At 43.9% G+C, this 16,371-nt stretch overlaps 1 protein-coding gene across 1 annotated transcript; it reads left to right on the top strand.

The window, feature by feature from the left end:
* The first annotated feature begins 1,650 nt into the window (after positions 1-1,650).
* Positions 1,651-15,243, top strand: FGF3 (fibroblast growth factor 3). The gene is made up of 3 exons (XM_083443963.1): positions 1,651-1,938; positions 11,352-11,455; positions 14,424-15,243. Exons 1-3 carry the CDS (start codon positions 1,659-1,661, stop codon positions 14,754-14,756), a joined length of 717 nt encoding a protein of 238 aa, XP_083300089.1. The 5' UTR covers positions 1,651-1,658; the 3' UTR covers positions 14,757-15,243.
* The last annotated feature ends 1,128 nt before the right edge of the window (positions 15,244-16,371 follow it).

The raw sequence follows: 16,371 nt of genomic DNA, 5'->3' as shown, positions 1-16,371 counted from the left end.
TAAACTGCACTGGGTTGACTAATATCACTGTAGCCCGATGTTATGCATGTTTACTCGGGAGTAACTGCAGTACGTAGGACTGCTGCCTTACCCACATTTTGGACATCGCTCCAGTTGTAGGTTCTTTGAGCAGATCAGGACATTTCACCGGGCTACTTCTGTCCTCAGCATCGTTTTTACCACTCGCCATTGAACAAGCAGGCGACTGTATTTAGCAGGTTACACCACAGCCATTGGGGTTTCATTTTCTTTATTTATAGAAGCTTTTACAAAGCGATTTAAAACAAACGAACGCAAAAGGAACCTCTCTTTACGGTAAGGGCGGACAGACGCAACATACGTAACTTACCACATAGAGACAAGCACATCTGAGTTTTTATTTATTTATGCATACATAAATAAATTTAATCCGGTCAATTGTATGACAGCCATGCGACGTTCCCATACCTAGTGGAAACCAGGAAGCTGGCCGAAATTTGGCTAATTGATTGATGCACCAAAAAGTGTTTCCTTTCATCATTCCAGACAAAAGGAAATTGTTTAAATCACCAAAGGCTGTCTGTGAAATCTTTGAATGCTGCTGGTGGTTGGTGGTTTCTCTCTCCCCCCCCCCCCCCCCGATTCTTCAGCTGCTGTCCAAACCTCTTTTCTCATTCTTCCTTTTCGTTTTAAACGTGTATTTGGACGCCAAGTCGTCCGTCCTTGTCACGCATTGTGAGCCTGTGGGGATCAAGAAAAGCCGGTGCCCGACACCAGGAGCGCGTTTCTGTCAAGGTAGACATTTTCTGAAGCAAAATCACTTTTTCAGTTAGGAGTTGAAGGGTTTTTTTTTGGGGGGGGGGGAGAGAGATAGGAAACCATCAGCCCCATCCCTCGTGTGGGTGGCTGGGTGGGTGTGAGGGGGCGATGTGGTGCTCTGCAAAAGGCCACCCGGGAGCGTGCGTGCGCGTGTAGATGCGCGCGCCCTCGCGGCTGGACGCGGTGCTGCGAGCCTGTGCGCTCTCATCCTGGATGCGGTCTGGAAGCTCACCCGGGACTTGTCTCTTTTCCTCGCTTGCGCTATTATCAGATCAGTCTCCTGTGGCCGGGAGCGCCTTTCCTACGTACGAGCCGTCGATTAATGCGATGTCCCCCTAGCCTCTCTCCTGGCATTTCGGGCCCCCCGTTTCCCTTCCTACCTCCTCTTCCCTCCCCTCCTTTTCCTCCCCCGCCTCCCTCTCTCTCTCCCTCCCTCCCTCTCTCTCTGTCATTCTGGAGCCCTGAAGACTGCCCTGATCGCAGCACCGCCACTTAATCCAAACAGCTGGGCCTCTCCAGTTTGCTTTCCTCGACGACGTCTATTTACTTAAAGAGATCTAAAACCAATTAAGAAGGGGGAGAGGAGGAAGAGGGAGGGAGGGAGGAAGACGAGGAAACCGACCTGGATTGAAACAAACAAGCAAGCAAACAAACAAGCGAGCCAAGGAGCCCCCCTCCCGCCCGACGAGAACCACAACCTAGCGGCCGCCTCGTCCATGCGTCCCGATTGGCCCCGGCGCGCCGGTGGCCACCTAGGAGAGCTGCCTCGGCCGCTGCAGCCCGGCGCTCTTCCCTGATGGGCCCGTCGGGGCTGTGCTGTGCCCGGAGCTGAGCGCCGCTGTGGCCCCCGCCATGCCACAATGGTGACCGCCTGGCTCGTCCTGCTAAGCGCCTTGCAGGCGGCGCGGGGCTCCCCCGGACCGGCGGCGGCCGACGGGGCCCCCGTGGGGCCCCCGTGCGCCCGGGGAGGGCCGTCGTGCGACCCGCGCTGGCGCAGAGACGCGGGCGGGCGCGGCGGCGTCTACGAGCATCTCGGCGGAGCGCCGCGGCGCAGGAAGCTCTACTGCGCCACCAAGTACCACCTCCAGATCCACGCCAACGGCAGGATCAACGGCACCTTGGAGAAGAACAGCGTCTTCAGTGAGTACCGCTTGGCCCCCTGCCCGACACACACCCGCTAGCCGAGCTCCCCGAGACCCGACGTGGAAGCCAGCTCCCCCCCCCCCCGCAAATCTGGCTCCCAAATCGAGGCGCGTTCAGCCCCGACGTCCGGGCCTCGCCGCCGCCTCTCGGCGATTCGACGGCTCCTCCTCGGCCACGGGTCCGGGTGACGGGACACCTGGAGAAACCCGCCCGATGAACCCCATGAGCCGTCGAGAGTTAAAGGCTGCCGCTTAGAGGCATGCAAAAGGGATCAGGCGTGTGCGCTGAGAGGTTACCCACGAGAAATTTCTCACCCAAGGTGAGATTTTAAAAAAAAAAAATCAGATCAAAGCGGGCGGTTTTAAAGCAGAGGTTGGACGGCCATCTGTTAGGGATTCTTTTGCGGCGATTCCTGCGCTGCAAGGGGTTGGATTAGATGACTTTCAGGGTCCCTTCCAACTCCACATTTGTCGAAATCCCCGTGCCCGTCCCGTCCTTTGTGCAATCTTGATATGTTGTAACAATACCTTCGCTTTATTTGAGCCAGGGAATAAAATTTGAGCTAAAGACCCTGCTTGAGGCTTCAAGCCCCCCCTTTTTTTGGGTGGGGGGCACGCTGAAAAAGAATAAATAAACATTCGCACCTACCTCCGGAAACATACCGTAGCATGTGTTGACTTTTGCCAATTCAGCTTGAGCGAAACGTAGGGGAGTAACAGTCCCTATTGTACACAATGGGGGGAAAGCAGGCATTCTCTGGCTTTGCCAGTCGAGCCTTGGAAATTTTAGGCAATGATTGGCAACCTGTACAGAGAGATGCTTGGGATAAAGGGTCTGGCCAGGGCAAGTGAGAACCATGAAGGCAACAAGACCATGCTTCTGACTATGTGCAAAGTATTTTCTGCTGGCCATTGGATAATCACCACCAGCTTCCGTATAAGGTAGTGGCTGAAAAAATGTGCATGATAGATGGTTGGCAGTGCTTGTCTTTTTAGGGATAAATTTTAGAAATGTTATTCTACCCACCCACCCTCAAGCAACCAGCCCAGAAGACATTATAAATATAACCCTCAAAGGAACACAACAAGTAGGTTAAAGATCAATTTCATGGAAGATAAAGGCTGTCGGTGGTTATATACTAGCCTCAGTGATTATACTCTGCCTCTTGGTTTGCCAGTGAGAACAGGATGCTGGGCTGGACAGGCAACTGACTTGATCTGGCAGGGCTCTTCTTAAGCTATGTTCTTGTGCTTGTCAGTCATCTTCCAGTGGCTACTACTGATGCAGTGGACTAATAAATGTACAGTGGTACCTCGGGTTACAGATGCTTCAGGTTACAAATGCTTCAGGTTACAGACTCTGCTAACCCAGAAATAGTACCTCGGGTTAAGAACTATGCTTCAGGACGAGAACAGAAATCGTGCGGTGGCAGCAGGAGGCCCCATTAGCTAAATTGGTACCTCAGGTTAAGAACAGTTTCAGGTTAAGAATGGGCCTCCAGAATGAATTAAGTTCTTAACCAGAGGTACCACTGTATTGGTCTTTAAGGTGCCATGAGACTCATTTGTTGGTTTTGCTGCAAAGAAAGAAAGAAAGGGAGAAGAGAGAGAGAGAGAGAGAGATTACCAACACTACCGCTCTGGAAATAAAATCTGTTTCTGTGGCAAGTCTTAGTCTAAGAATTGTGGCTGTTTTGCTTCCACGTATTTAATTTCTAATGTTTTTCTTTGTTTTCTGCCTTGCACTTTACATATCAAATACTCTCTGCAGCCAAACATAAGACACAATGGGAAACAAACCTCTCTCTCTCTCTCTCTCTCTCTGTGTGTGTGTGTGTGTTCACATCCACACCATCCATTTAAAACACTCTTATGACACCTTAACTTTAACCATCATGGCTTCCCTCAAAGACTTCTGGGAACTGTAGGAAGGGTGCTGGGAACTTTAGCTCTGCGACGGGTCTCCTAAGAACTCTTGCACTCTTAACAGCCTACAGTTTCCAGGATTCTTTGGGTGGAAGCCATGGCTATTATGAGGGCTTTAATGGATGGTGTGGATGGAAGGCTAGTTCCATCATGACTAGGACTAGTGAGGCTGAGATCCTTTTCTCTTTTTTTGCCTCTGGATGATGCGAGTGGGGAATATATTTTTTTGAAAGCAGCTTCTAAAATTACCCCCAGACTATGCTGTTCCTCTGTCTGTCCAGACAGAAAGCAAAGGGCACAAAGGAAGGGGCTGCCAAGAATCCCCAGCAAAGGTCTTTTCAGGTTTGTCTCTCCCCAAAAGGAGAGGAGCGGGTGGGAGCCCAAAGGACTTTCCTCTCCTCTCCCTTTTGTTCCTCCTCTTCCTGGAAATCTTTCCTGGACTTAACTTGTTTCTCTCCGGTCACTCCTCCTCATCTCTCCAAATATACATCCCTGTGGGGAGGAGAATCAGTGCTAGAAGAAGCAGAGAAGCTCTCTGGGATTGACAAAAGTTGAGGATCCACTGGGGACTGCCCCTTAGTTTATCCCTCTCCTAAGGTGTGAGTTCCCAGGACCAGCTTTCAAATCCCTCTTCCCTTTTATGACACCAGGTCAGATTGCAGCACTAATCCTGGAGAGGGAGGTGGCTGGTTTGTAAATAATGTGTCAAGATGACTTTCACACTTCCGTCTGTTCATCTCAGCCTGTTTGTTTGGTTTCCCTTCCCCTCCTATTCACCTTGTTTGATTTGTCTTTGGAGAGTTAGGGCACATTTTCTGAATGGGCTGCGGACATGGTAGGATGGGCACATTTGCTTATCAAAGGCAGGCTGCCTGTGTTAAAGACTATCCTGTGCAAAAGGAGGAACATTGCAGTCAGAAGTCAGGGCGCACTCAGACATGGACACCCATCACTCGGTGGCAAGGATGCAGGGGTGGCATAATAACTGTCATCTCAAGCAGTGCTTTCAGGCAGCACAGTAATTTTCAGTGGAAGCAGTTCAGGCCAAAGCAAAGCACTCTAGCAACTCCTGCACATCGAAGGGACTTAAAAGAGCTTAGCTTTGGCTCGGTTTTGCCACACCTGACTATGTGCATCACATACCTGGATCATGGAATCATAGAAATGTAGAATTGGAAGGGAGCCCAATGGTCAACTCCTCCAACCCACTGCAAGGCAGGAATCTCAACTAAAGCATCCTTGACAAATGGCCATCCAACCTCTGCTTAAATACATCCAAGGAAGGAGAGTCTACCACTTTCCGAGAGAGTCCGTTCCACTGTTGAGCTGCTCTTCCCATCAGAAAGTTCCTCCTGATCTTTAGTCGGAATCTCCTACCTTGAAGCTGTTGGTTCGGGTCCCACCCTCCGAAGCAGGAGAAAACAAGCTTGTTCCCTCTTCCATGTGACAGCCCTTGAGATATTTGAAGATGGCTATCAATATCTCCTATCCTCTGCTATGACCAGCTTATATTCATTGTATACAACTTTCACGAAGGTTCCTCAAGATTCTCTGGAAAGAGGAAATATATTTCAATTAATGTATAGTGGGCAGATATAAGTGAAGCAGATTAAATGAAACAGATTAAGCAAATAAGAATTAAACTCACTGAGATGTTCAAATCTTGGTGAATTGTGTACAGCATAACCCCTCCATTGTACCACAACATCATAGAATTGTACTGTAGAAAGTGAATCAGTCCTAATCTCTTCAAGAGGTTTAATCTCAGGCATCTTCAGGTAGGGCTGGGAGAGGCTCCCACCTGAAATCCTGGAACGCTACTTTCGACCAATGCAGGCAGTACTGAACTAGATGGGCCAATGGTTTAATTTGGTTTAAAGCGGCTTCCCTCTTGACACATGCCTACCCAATCTTTTTTCCTTTGATCTCAAAGAAAAGGAATATCATTTCTTGAATGCTTGCTGTTCACCTGCACAGAGAAAAAGAGAAAATCTACTTATGGGTAAATTTACACATACATCCACTCGGTGGCACTCATTCAAGTGACAGCTTGAATGTGTGAAACAGCCCTCACTGATCAAACACTTCAGACAGAGATTTAATAGCACAATACTTTTCAGTGGTGGCAGATCACACAAGTAACTTAAAACCATCAAGTGATGCCATAGGACAATGGTGAATGTGCCAATTGTGGGATATTTAAAATGCAGCCAAGCCAACGATTTTGCTAGATAGGCACAGGATAGGAGCTGAAGCTCACCAAGTTTTCCTGTAAACTTGCTAGAATGAACCCTGTGAGAGACACTCCCACTGTGCCCTGACAGAAGGAGGGCATAGCTATATATTCTCCTACCTGCCTGGGCACACCCTCTTTCTCTCTTTCCATCTCTTTCTGCTCTGCCAGCAACATGAGAACATCTGCTGGGTCTGAGTTCCAATGCTTGGACTGCATCTTAAGCTGGACTTAAGTATGTCTTTGTAACTGAATTACCATTTTAAGCCTGCCTGAACAAAGCTGTGGTTATCTGTTTCTCTTCAACAAGTATTCTGAGTGAGTAAATGTTATTTCTACCTGTTAAAATATTGCTTGTTTGATTATTGCTTTAAGGGGGAGAAAAGAGGGAAATACAAGGAGAATCCAGTTTGCCTTAAATCATCCTGGATTTCTTAAACTAAAAGGCTAAAACGAGCCTATCTAGCTTGCCTTTTAAGCTGCAAAGGGCTAGCACTCTGCTGAACTCACAAACGTGAGGAAGGATGATAGCTAATAAATATACCCTCTCCTAGCATCTAGTCACATCCCAGTGCCAAGCAATTCTATGGCCCTGCCATTCTGGCAGCCAGTTTAGGCCCGCATATTGTCAGCACATTACCCACAGTCACATGTGACTTGGGTGAAAAGGATATATGCACAGAAGGAGCAGTATTTAAAATATGTCTTACTTCTTCATTACCATAGAAATCCCAAAGCAGGTTACATTCAAATCAAATGCACAATGTATGTTAAAGCAAACCAAGCAGGAAGAAAATTGGTTCATCTATCATCTATCTATCTATCCATCATCTATATCTATCTATCTATATCTATCTATATCATCTATCTATCTAATCTATCTATCTATCTATCTATCTATCTATCTATCATCTATCTATCATCTATCATCTATCTATCTATCTATCTATCATCTATCTATCATCTATCTATCTATCTATCTATCTATCTATCAATCATCTATCTATCTATATCTATCTATCTATCATCTATCATCTATCCTCTATCTATCTATCTATCATCTATCTATCTCTATCTATCTATCTATCTATCTATCTATCTATCTATCTATCTATCATCTATCTATCATCTATCATCTATCTATCTATCTATCATCTATCTATCTATCTATCTATCTATCTATCTATCTATCTATCTATCATCTATCTATCTCTATCTATCTATCTATCTATCTATCTATCTATCATCTATCTATCTATCCTCTATCTATCTATCTAATCTATCTATCATCTATCTATCTATCTATCTATCTATCATCATCATTATCTATCTATCTATCTATCTATCATCTATCTATCTATCTATCTAATCTATCTATCATCCATCTATCTATCTATATCTATCATCTATTTATCTATCAATATAATGACAAATGATTCAGGAGTCCTCACAGAAAAGCCTGGACAAATAAATAGGTCTTTATCTGGAACTAAAAAGAGTTTCCTCTAGCCATAACTGAGAAAGGAGGGAATTCTATAAATGGGGTGTCAGTACCATGAAGGCCCTGTCTCTCCATTAGGCATCTGTGTCCTGAGCTGTATGTAGCTTTATATATATAGCTTGAACTTAGCTCAGCAGCATATATAGGTAGCCATTGGAATTCTTTTAGAACTGGTGTAATATGCTCACAGTAGACAGCCCCACACAACAGCCTAGCTGTAGCATTTTGTGCTGCCTGCAGCTTCTGAACTAACCTTAAAGATGTAGAGCTCATTATAGTAATTCAGAGGTGGGGAGCTGGAGGGAGCTGGTGGGCCAGAATCTTATAACACACCCCAATGAGCAACTTTGTTGGTCACCTGGTAACAGCAACCTCCTTTGAAGGTGCGTCTTTAGTGCCAATCACCTGTTTGGTGCTGGAAGTGCACCCTCAAAGAGGATCCCTGTACTGGGAACCCCTTTGAAGACTTAGTAGAGGAAGAAATACTCCTAAAAATGGAACATTTTTAAAGGGTCCCTGAAGGGGAAAACCATAGTGCAGCTGATTCCAGCTGATTGTCAGGGCTTTAGTTTTGCAGGGCTCTATTCAAGCACCGACCACCAGCTTATTGTTGGCATCCATGCTGTGCTTTGAAACCCCAACAATCTCTTGAATGGGTTTCAACAGAAAGCATGGCTTGAAAGTGCCTTGCAACTGTACAATGATCAGCTGTAAATCCCTGTTTGGTCCAGCCGTGACTTTATTACAGGGCAGGTGACTGGCCTGGCCAGAACAGCCTGGCAGGCCAAATCAAGCCCATAGGCAGGTTTCTCATTTCTGCTGTCATCCCATGATATCCACACGTTGAGTCTGGACTCCTATTCATATTCATATTATTGTTTAAATTTATTAGTATCATTTTCTTGCCACAGGCAGCTCAAAGGAACTTGACAAAAAGCTAACAAAACAAAAACAAGGAACCCATACATTCATAAAGACCAAGGGGAAAAATACATTAAAAATATCCATACAGGATGAAAGCCCAACTAGAAGCTGAAAACCTGCACAAAAGGCTACATACAGAGAGGGCTAGCCTGGTTCAGAAATCCACTTGTAACACGGACATGTCAGGATGGAGCATGGGGAAGCTGCATGATATTGGCAGCATGGAGAGTGGTCCATTCTCCCTGTCCTGTCTAGGCATGGTCCCTCTTCACATTATTAGTACAGTGGTACCTCAGTTTAAGAACTGCCCTGTTTACGAACTATTCGGTATATGAACTCCGCAAAACCAGAAGTAGTGTTCCAGTTAGCAAACTTTACCTCAGTCTACAAATGGAAGCCAAATGGTGGAAGGGCACCTGCGGTGGGAGGCCTCATTAGGGAAAGCCTGCCTTGGTTTAAGAACAGCTTTGGTTTAAGAATGGACTTCTGGAACGGATTAAGTTCATAAACCGAGGTACCACTGTATAGGAATGGGGCTATAGCCAGAATCCTGTTCTATGTAATGACATTGCAGGTGGACTGGGAGAAGGTGTGGACTGAGGTTGTTCCTGGCCTGACATGCCCCCATTGCTACCACTCTCCAGTCCTTCCACTAGCAGAGTTGCGTCAGTGGTGGGGATTTGCCAGCATATCTCTGCTTTGCCAGTCCATCCCCGAAGTTACATCAATGATGTTTTTCTATGCTCTGCCAGTGCAGAGGACTTACACCAAGTCTTGAGGCTTCTCTGCCGGTATAGGATGATGCTCTGAGTGATGTACATACATGCAGGTGAACTGGCCATAAGACAGTTTCAGTGCAAAAGAGAGTACAAAATAGCTCCACTATCCTTCCTGTGAAGGAGAAGGCAGTATTTTTCAAAAACTGTTAAAAGACCTTAACTGAGTTTAAGCAGGAATAATTTCTTAGTACATGAGATAACAAATTCAGTAACGAAAGCAACAAGCTTTTAAACTACTGGTGTCATGATCTGAAATGAAAATAATAAATATGTGTGTGAATGATTTTGATTATTCTGACAGCATTTCCTAAGTGCTTTCTTATCTGTTGGGTCTCCGCACATATAACATTTTTTCAGCGTGCATATAAAATCTGTTTCCCACCCCACTCCGTGGAATGTCTAAAACCATCATGTGACTTGCATGAATGTGATGGACAAGTGTTTGAAAACGTATGTCTAGTTATTTGTTTTTACATGTTGTGTTTTCTCCTGTTTATTGTACAATGCTTTGTGAGTCTTAGGCTTTAAATGCAGAATGCATTTAAAACACACACGGAAGCAAGCAGGCAAATATGTGTCACATGGCTACTCTGCTCAGAGAGCCAGGCTTGCTTGCACACTCTCTTTTGGATGTTAACATAGTGGGAAACACGAGTTGGTTGCTCTTTAATGTGTGAAGCAGTCCGGGATACATGCATACCTTTGGCTTTCTTGTTGTTTCACTTGTCTGGGCGATGAGACCCTTTCCTTTGATGGTCTGAAATAGTTCCACTCTTTGAATGTGGCTTAGACTGCCACATTGTCCTTCCCTGCAAGGGCTGCGCTGACTTTCTAAATGACAGACTCCATTCATGGTTCCATACGTGGCTTCTAAGATGCTTCAGCCTCTCGTCTGAACTCCATTTTGCCCTCTGGAGATCTCAGCCGAAGCATTGTCCCGAAATGGGCAGCTTTGTGGTTTGCTTCAGTAAGTCAAGCACCCTTGTGTCCCCTAAGAAAGGCATTAAAGGGGATTTAAACTTTTTATAGACATATAGGATTAGGTGGCCCTCTAGTTCAATGTCAGATCTTTCTTTTTTCTGAGGCAGTTCAGTCTCAATCAAACAGCTGGGGATTTACTAGCAAGAGTTTGCTTCAAACAATTCCCATGCTTTTATTTTTCTTCCCCTTCCCCTTTTCTTTCCAATACAAAAGGGTTTGCTTATGAACTAAGTCGTGAATGCAGGTATCTTGTGAGATGGTGCTCTTAAACGGGATGTTTCCCAGATGGAAGTAGCATTTGGGCAATTTAATATTAACAGCTGAAGACACAGCCCATTCTCTGGGAGATCCAGGTTTGCAATTCTTGCTCAGTTCTAGATTCAGTCCGTAGCCTTGGTGCCTCTCCGCATCATTTTTTCACTTCTGTGGGAATTGTAATAATCAACTTCATCAACTTATTGGGAGGATGAACGGAACCAGGGCTCCTGACAGCCAGTGTGATGTAGTGGTTAGAGTGTTGGACTGGGACTTGGCAGACCAGGGTTCAAATCCTCTCTCACCTGTGAAGCTCACTGGGTGGCCATGGGCCAGCCATCTGCTCTCAGCCTAACTTACTTCACAAGGTTGTTGTGAGGATAATATGTGGGGGGGGGGGGGACTGTGTATGCCGCCTTGAGCTCCTTGAAGGAAAGATGGGATACAAATGAAATAAATAAATGAAATGAAACAAATCACTTTGCAGAGCAACTTGTCAATTATGAAAACAATTAAGTGGGTGATGCAAAGATCCCTGGGGTGCCTCATTCATCACAGTGTTGGGTTTCATATTTGCAATACGGTGACCCCCAGAGCTTCTGGGTATGTGTGCCTGGCAGCACATATCTGAGACAAGTATGTAGTCCCAGTGACAACAAGTGGTTTTACCTGCAGGTAAACATGGGAGGTTCATGATGTAAAAGTGCTATAAAATTTGTTGATGATAATAATACTAATAATACTACTAATAATAATAATTCATTGTACAACATTGTATATCCTTAAGCTAAAGCCTTCCTTTTCTGTTTTAGGCATCCTTGAGATTACTGCAGTGGACGTTGGAATTGTTGCCATCAAAGGCTGTTTCTCCGGCAGATACCTGGCCATGAACAAAAGAGGCAGACTTTATGCTTCCGTGAGTGCTATTTACAACAGACGCATCTTAACTATGGCAAGGAAACTGAAGCATCCTACACTGGAGTGCCAGTCATTTTCAATGGGGATTTAAATACCATTGTAGTCCAAAGGACGCAAATACTGGTGTCTATGTACAAACGTTTATAGAGAACAGAAATATGTCCTTTGGTTTTAATGTGGGGATTAAGTAGCCAATGCTTGGAGGCCTCTAGATAAACTATTATGGTAAGCGCCAGGCATGCTCATTTTCCTTTCATGTGTGCTGCTGATCAGCCAAGGAAGGAAGGAGAGAGGGAGAGAGAGAAAGAGAGAGAGCTGGAAGGATTTATAACTACATAAATTTACATGTCAAGATATCCTTTTAGAGACTGTAAGTAACTCACTCAGGTGAATAAGTGTAAAGAGGTAAGGAAGTCTACAATTCACATTGTGATTAGGAAGGTTTCTCAAAAGAAAAATCTCCTGGGGATGTCAATGGGAGTCCCATTTGCACAATGCTATGAATGGGCTCCCAGTGTGCGTAAAGTAATTTAAGTTGGGATCTAACACAGCAGAGAGGTGCAGCACCAAAGCTGCTAACAGACGGAAAGAATGTGCAAATGAAATGAAGTTTTCCTCCAACACTTTCCAATTACCCTTCTGTACTTTAATCCGACTTCCTGGTATGTATATGATAGGATACTTTACAATAAGGATTTGAGAGATACTGCACTGCCAGATAAGGAAGGCTGAAGAAGGGTTTTAATACACATTTACCGTGCATATTATTTAATGGAACCCAGTGCAATGTTGGGGGGGGGGGTGAGAGAGAGAACTGGGAGAAAAGTAAGAGAAAAACATTAATCTGTAGTGTTAAGATGAGGAAACTACCCCATCTTCCCTCTCAATAACCCATGTGCAACATGTGGCTGAGAGATGTTAGGTCACTCCTCACAGAACTGCCACTGTCAGCACCCTTAACAAACCATCATTCCCAGGATTCTTTGGGGGAAGCCATGACAGTTAAAGTACTATACCACTTATAAGGAGTGCTTTAAAAGTATGGCATGGATGTGAGTTGGCTGCATTAGTTAATTAATTACTGGATTCCAGAGTTAGCCAACTCCCCCCCCCCCCCAAAAAAAAACCTCAGAATGGAGCATATGAGTTTCCCAATTATTTCCCCAAGCATTAGGGATTCTTGTGCTCTAGATCAAGGGGCTCCTAAACTACTCTTTGGACCCCTGGTGGCCCATCAGTTTTGTTTCAGTGTCTGTAAAAGTACATTTTTAAAGAAATCATACAGCATCTAGCACAGCGCGTTAAAATTGCTACAACAGACCAACAAATCATTGAGTGGTCCCTCAGGAATTTTCAAATGGTCCATGGGAAGAAATGTTCTGGAACCAATACTCTAGATGAGATGTTAGAATCAGTGGGTGAACTAGCTAGAGCAGCAGCTGATTAATTGCTGGAGGCCAAACTGCATCTGTGAGGACAAATTTTAATTAGTCAGGTTGAGAGACGATAACTTTCCTCATAAGAGCAAATGGCAGGCTTTTGTTCTTTTGGTTTTGGTAACTTAGGCATCTTTAAATATCTCCAAATGCATACACACAATATAATTCAATGCAATTCAGTGATTATAAATTTATACAAGCCATTGATTCATGAAACATTGACAAAATAATTATTTAGGTCAACAGTAGCAATTAAAATTCTACCTATTTTTGTTAATTTTTCATCTGCAGTTTCCACCTTCAACTTTCTATCAGCAATAGGTATTTTTCAGCACTTATCCTTCAACTTGGAGGGCCACAAAAATTGTGACCCACCAAGCCAAACACAACCCACTTTTCACAAAGAGATATATAAATATGCCATATTTAGGGGAGGATCTACAGTTCTTTTATATATGAGGAGTTGTCCACAACTCTGCCATATCTCCATAGACCTCTATCCTGTTAGGCAGCTTTCCCTAATAACTATAACTGTGGTCAGCTGAAAACGGAAGCAAAATGTCTGATCTTCCCATGTCCATGTCAACAGGGGAGAAGGCATGGAGCAGTGTGTGAGCCCAGGCCTTACCCAGCCTTGTTGCCATAATGGCAAAGTATGGTTTAGCATTAAGTCTGAATGCCGCCACTCAGGCTTCATTTAGTCTTCTGACACTGTTGCCTTCCTTGCTATGTTGTGTTTTAATGTTGTAACCCATCCTGGGACCTTAGCTTGAAGAACAGATAACAACAACAACAACAAGGCAACTTGTTTGCCTACAGAAAACCATTGTATAAAATAATTGCAATTGCTTCATTAAACTTCTCTTTATTAGTGTTTTTCTTATGCATTATCCTTGTGAGATTTGCAGCCTTGGATTCACAGCTGGGGTCTACCTGGAGGTCCCTGATGTAGTACAATTGAAGAATGGACCTATTGACTCCCTCTGCTGGGCTAACCGATAATTCCCTTCTTGTAGCCTTTTCAATCACATCATGCTAGGAGAGTAGCCAGTGGCCGTGCTCCCAGTTCCAGGGGAATCAGAGCTCTGAGCAACAGAAGTAAAATATGTGGAGAGCTACAAAGCGGATGAAGGAAACTATGGGAAATGGGCATACCCTACAGACAGTTAGTCAGTGGACTATTGAACTGGACATCTCTACAAGTGCTGATTTTGCTGGAATTTAAGCATGTCTAATATTCTCCAGAGCAGAAGTAGAGAAGCTAATTTTCAGCCTCAGGTCCACATTACTTCATGGGCAACTTTTTGGGGTCACATGCCAGAGCCCTTAGTTTTGCTTAAATTGTGTGAATAGTTTTCAAATTGATTCTGCATGCATACAGAGTTTTTGATCCCTGGAGGTCCCGACTTATACCCTCTTTTATGTGCCACTGTTAGCTTGCATGAAGACAGCTACATTTGATCTGAAATAGCCATTAGTTCTTCTTTTGGATTTCTGGAACTGATGGTTCTCCTCATTACATTACAGGAAACCTACAATGCTGAGTGTGAGTTTGTGGAAAGGATTCACGAGCTAGGCTATAATACGTATGCATCCCGCATATACCGGACTGTGCCCAATGGAGCCAGCGGTAGGCGCAAAGCTAGCGCTGAGAGACTCTGGTATGTCTCCATCAATGGGAAAGGACGACCCAGAAGAAGCTTCAAAACCCGTCGGACCCAGAAATCTTCTCTCTTTTTGCCGCGGGTGTTGGATAACAAAGACCATGATATGGTCCGACTGTTCCATACAAATACTAAGTACAGAGAGAGCCTGCTAAAGCCTCCGAGCAAGAACCAGAGGAGACGCAGAGGACACTAAGGGATGCTCTGTGGGGAGGGCAAAGGATGGAGAACCAAGAAGACAAGTCAGTGTTCATAGTGCTACTAAATAACTAACAAATATGACTGCGTGATCAATGTGGACTCGGAAAGTAATGTTACGCTGTATGTATATATTTTACCAGTTGTCTCACCAAACATACTTGCTAATAGGTGTTTTAGACTTATAATCCATTGTTAAGGGCATATGATATAATAAATCACAGCATGTCCACGTGTAAATTAGATGGATGCAACAATTCTCATTGTTTGTCTTTGACTATTCTTTCTCAGTTGCTTTTTCATTAAGTATCACCATTTTGTTAAATTAAGAATATTTAAACACAGCCATCTCCATTCCTCCGTAGGGTTGTCATCTGTTCAGAGAAAACTTACTCTGATGGAAAGCAAATTAGTTTTAATCAATTACATTTGTATACATTTGCTTATGACAAAACAATAGTTGAAGAAACCCTCCCTCCCTCCCTCCCATCACTTGAAACTAGTTCCCACTGAAATTATGGGATGACAGACCTGTCCCATTGATTTCAATGAGACTTCGGGTCAACTAGTGTTGCATCTTTACATCTGAATCCAGCCCAATGTTTTTAGACAGTGTATGTATGTGTCATGGTAAGTACCACCTTAGAGGAGGCATAAAAGTGCAGTTTTATATTTTTAAAAAATTAGCTTTGAAAAAAGAAGTATTGCCCAGTTAATTTGGGATACCTTTTGAGTTTATTAAAAAAGATCATACGGTGCAATTCTGTATGCGCATACCCAGAAGTAAGTCCCATTGAATTAAATGGAGTTTACTCTCAGATATGTGGGTACAGTGGTACCTCGGTTTAAGTACTTAATTCGTTCCGGAGGTCCATTCTTAACCTGAAACTGTTCTTAACCTGAAGCACCACTTTAGCTAATGGGGCCTCCCGCTGCCGCCGCGCCACCGAAGCACAATTTCTGTTCTCATCCTGAAGCAAAGTTCTTAACCCGAGGTAATATTTCTGGTTAGCGGAGTCTGTAACCTGAAGCGTATGTAACCTGAGGTACCATTGTATAGGCAAAAAGTTGCAGCCCTGGCTTTCAGGTGCTTATCATTGTGCAAACATAATATTCCCCTGCTCCAATTTAGAACCAATATTAAGAACTGCAATTTAAGAATGATTTATTTTGTAAAATCTTCTTTTAATTAATTTGCCTTTCATTTGAATCAACAGTAACTACCAGATATTAGTCATTACTCTTTATTAATGAGAAATGCTAAGCAGAGTGTTAAATAACTTCCTGTTGCTTGCTGAAGTGTGATATACATATACATTATCAGGCTTCAGGAGAATATTCAAAACAGGTTGCTAAATGCTATAACAGCTTCTCTGCTTTGACGTGGAACTATGTTAAATCTCTTCATCGAAATAGAATAGCAAAGTTCAAATATCATCTCACACAACATTAAAAAGTACATTGGAGCCTTTCTGAAATGGTGTTTACTTGTTAACATATTCAGTGTGAGATAGAATGTGGGATGAGATCAAATGCAATACTGGCCAGTGGCCGCTACAGAACTTTTCTTTTCTTTATAAACCCAAACTAATTTCAGAGTCTTGTGTGTAATT

Source organism: Podarcis tiliguerta, assembly GCF_965153285.1.
Source record: "Podarcis tiliguerta genome assembly, chromosome: 1".
In the NCBI taxonomy this organism is placed as follows: Eukaryota; Metazoa; Chordata; class Lepidosauria; order Squamata; family Lacertidae; genus Podarcis; species Podarcis tiliguerta.
The sequence above is the reverse complement of the archived record's forward strand: the minus strand, read 5'-3'. Positions and strand labels throughout refer to the sequence as shown.